This window comes from Drosophila erecta, unplaced genomic scaffold (assembly GCF_003286155.1).
Source record: "Drosophila erecta strain 14021-0224.00,06,07 unplaced genomic scaffold, DereRS2 tig00000126-arrow-pilon, whole genome shotgun sequence".
Classification (NCBI taxonomy): domain Eukaryota; kingdom Metazoa; phylum Arthropoda; class Insecta; order Diptera; family Drosophilidae; genus Drosophila; species Drosophila erecta.
This window is the reverse complement of record NW_020825209.1, coordinates 14892858-14896871: the sequence shown is the minus strand read 5'-3', so window position 1 is coordinate 14896871 and position 4014 is coordinate 14892858. Positions and strand designations below refer to the sequence as shown.

At 42.9% G+C, this 4014-nt stretch overlaps 1 protein-coding gene across 1 annotated transcript; it reads left to right on the top strand.

Annotated features, from left to right (window-relative positions):
- Nucleotides 1-2869: 2869 nt before the first annotated feature.
- On the top strand, nt 2870-3634 carry LOC6549735 (E3 ubiquitin-protein ligase PPP1R11). Its single transcript, XM_026981941.1, has one exon. It carries the CDS (start codon nt 2999-3001, stop codon nt 3563-3565), a length of 567 nt encoding a protein of 188 aa, XP_026837742.1. The 5' UTR covers nt 2870-2998; the 3' UTR covers nt 3566-3634.
- Nucleotides 3635-4014: the final 380 nt, after the last annotated feature.

The window sequence follows — 4014 nt, the reverse complement described above, 5'->3', positions numbered from 1 at the left end:
TAGCATGGGGTAGCAGCTGTATGGATCGGTTTCTGAAGAGCAACTAAGGCTGCAAATTGGGTTACTGTCGAATATCTTTAAGAAACACTTTTGGTTCTGCTAGCTTGGATATTTTGTGTGGCATCTATAAAGAAATGGCGTTTGAGACTTAAAATTCATTTTTTAGACATTTCCTACACGTTCCATTAGTTCCATTAGCATTGCATTTCCAAATGCCATACAATAATATCCTGTATATGGCAGCAGAGATCGTTGCATGGTCACACCATTAATTCACAGCCATACTAAATTTGTAGAAACCATTTAAGCAAGCATATTTTTGACTTTTTGTGTAATGTAGCTGTGCTGTTTCCCGTTCGCGACTCTTCTCCTCTACTGTCTTTCTTTTCAGAGGATTTTTTTCCATATTTCTTAGAGCCCAAGATCCACTGTTTTTAGTCGGACTTCCTGCTGCGAAACTATGCGCTTGGGGATTTAGTTTCTGGTACCTTTTTGTGCGTTATCTGCATGATTTTGCATGCCGAGGCAGAAGAGTGCCGAGTGGCGATAGGAACTTTCAAAGGAGCAGGAGCATGGGAAGGAGCAGGAGCAGGAGAAGGAGGCTGACTGAAGTAGCATGTAATTCATCTTATTCCCCAAAGACAACCACACCAGCGACAAAGGAGACACGGACGCTTGAGCTTACAATTCCGGCGGGTAAATTTCTCGCGCAGATGGGCGTGCAGGAAAATCCGGAGGAAAGGCGAGGAAAACAGGAGACAGTCGAAGGCGTTGCTGTCGTCGCATTTTGTGCGTGTCTCCATTGGGACATAAATGCCATTTGTGGCATGGGGCAGGTTCAGACCAAACACGCGCCTCATTATGTGCCACCCACCTATCCTCCTCACCACCACCACAACCACCCCCAGTCCCAGTCCTAACCCCAATCCCCAATCTCCTTTTGACGCATAAAATGCGTAATGAATTTTAGATTTCATTTCAATGGCTCACAGAAAGAAAGTTATGGCCACAGGCGCTCGAGGATTTGCGTTTCCTTGGAAATAACGCACCCACCCTTCCACTTTTCCTGCCTTTTCCTGCCTTTCCGCCCACCGGAAACTTTTATTTGACCGTTAAGTGCGTGAAGAGCAGCCGCCAAGTGTTTAGTCCAATGGTCTGCAAATAGTTTTAGGTGATTCCACAACTGGGTGTCGCGGCAAGTACCGTCAGTAAAAATCCTACGCCCCACAAACGGTTAAGAGATACGGGTGAAAATGTTTTTCAGCTTCGAGCTTGAATGTTTCAAATATTTGTGAAAGATACATTTTGGCCAATAATCTGCAACAGTGCAACAATGCGGCTGCCTTCTGCGTCCCGTTTGTTTCTAAGTTCTATTTAATGCCAAAATGTAGTACGAAATTGGCAACTTTGTAACACTGAGTGATGCAACAAATTATTTTATTGAATGCAAAATAATGCTGAGTACAATGTAAGAAAGTGTTGCAAAATATAACAAAAAAGGAAATCGAATACTCAATCGATTAGAGTTACATTTTAATGGCAAACAATGAAATGAAAACTCACTTCACCTCGAATTCGCTCTGTGCGTTGCACTTGAACCTCTGGCCACGCCCTCTTTCCGCATGGAGGGCGGGAAAAGCGTAACTATTCAAACAGCATTGAGCATAATTTTTCATTCAGGGTCTTTCGCATTTTGGACGTTGCGGCTTCGTTTTTATTATCTGCTGCAGAGCAGACAAAACCCCCCTTTTTTCGCCCGCAAACATAATTTTTCTTGCTTCTAATGCCAGATAAACGCAGACAAGAAGTGAAAAACACGAGACCACCAGAAAAAAAAAAGTTAAAAAATAGTACAAAAAAAGAAAAGAAAAACTAGAGGGGAAAACTGAAAGCCAAGAAAACGAAAACGAAGCTGGCAAAAAGTTCCTTCACCCCACAGCACAGCAGCCATCATATTATTTTCAACATTTATTTGCCATGCGTAAATAAAAAAAATAAATATGTATGTATATGCATGTATATATATATACACGAGGGCGGATTTTTTGTGCACTTTTCAAAGGCAAAGTGGTAAAGTAAAATGGAAAATGGTTTTTCCAAGCCGCCAACCCCCCTCCCATTTCTCACCCACTCTACCAATAATAAATGCAAAACTGCACCGGGCAAGGAGGATTGCATTTTAGGTAAACATAGAGCCTGGCAAAGGAGCTGCTCTGGGAATTGGGAAACTGTTTGGGAAGCTGTGCGGAATGCCTGCTGGGTGGGGTGGAAATGGGTGGAGCAGTGGGCGGCGCAGTGGGTGGTGGGGCGAAACGCTGCGGGTTAAGTGGGACGGGGGCACTGCGGGGTTAAGGCGTGTCCTGGCGCTTGTCCAATTGACGTAAATCGTGCACAAGTTTTGGCAGCCAAAATGACTGCGGCTAAAGCTGGAGACGAGACAGCCAGAACGAGAGGACAGACGAGAGAAGAGTGAGACGGGTGAGCACGTGGAGAAAGAGAGGGAAAGAGGCAGGAGGCAAGAGGTCAGCAAACTTGGTGGCTCACCACAGACTGCCTCAACACCCATCGATTCTCGCATTTCACTCGCTGTAATTTAAATATCGTCTTCAAAAGTGCTATTGATGTAAAATGGGAATAAATGGGTACATGGTATTCAAATGAAGATTGAGACATAATATGGTTGAAAAGATAGAATATTTTATAAACTCTTAAGTGCATTTTAATTTTCATGTAGATCCCGGTACGACCATGTCCCGAAAACCATTCAAATCTGGCGGTACAAAACTTCCTTTGCTAATTTATTTTAAAATAGGTATATGAACACAAGTTAGGATCACACAGGCTCTTCCAAAGTTATCATACTGTTGAAAACTGTCTTCTACTCAGTTTACATCAAATTTTTGTACAAAACAGAGCAAAGTTTGGTTAAAAACGTGTAAATTGTGTAGTTTTTTTAATACCTCTAAATTTCGAAGGTTTCACTTCTATTTTTGTTGATATGGATCAGTTGAATACCGAGGTATCGTTGGTCGATGGTCAGACGGAGCCCAAAGACCCAAGTACGGAGTCAACGACAACCCTGACGTTTCCTGGGGCATCGGAAACCGATTCCGGCTTCAGTTCGGCGGTTAGCAGCGAAACCTCCGTGCAGCCAGTGGCCACGCCCTGTGTGCTCCGCCTCCGATTGGTGCAGCAGAGGCAGCCGAACGAACGGCACATTGGCTTTCATGCCGGCGTTATCGATAACGAGCACATGAATCGGCGCAAATCGAAGTGCTGCTGCATCTATCGAAAGCCACATCCTTTCGGCGAGAGCTCGTCCTCCACGGACGACGAGTGCGAACACTGTTTTGGCCATCCCGAGGTGAGAGCTCGCAATCGCCTGGAGAAGCAGCGAAGACAGGAGCAACAAAACGGGTGCAGCTGCTGTCGTCATCACCACCATCATCATTTACGCAGTAATCGGAATAATCGACCGCCTATCGAAGAGATCGCGCCGCATAAGGACAATAATCAGGCCGATGAGGAGCAAAAATCGGTAATCAAAGCTGAAAGCACTTCATAACTTTTAAACGAGAAGACTGTTAAAACATCTAACCATCCTCAGTGCAAACCAGGAAAAAATAATACAAATTTCCACTTTGAAGTCATTTTTGTAAACATTATTTAAATTGTGTTAATGTGAGCGTAAGTACTTGATTTCTAAATTAGAAACAAAAAACTAAAAATAGCTTACAAGCCGATCAGTATGGTTAAAGTTTTGTATCTCTGCGGATGATGACTTACTTTTTAAAAATAGGTTTATTTAGTTTTCAAGATTTGCAGTACATTATTAAATGTAGTTACCCTGTTTTACGTGTTCAAAAGTGATCGCCTGTATGTATGTTTGACATAAAACGAAGACTTAGAGCACATGCCGTTTTTTGGCACAGTTTGCAATTACAATAGTTCTGATTTATTAAAATTTTAATATAAGATTACCTTTGCGCAATTCCTTTCATGTGTATTTGTATA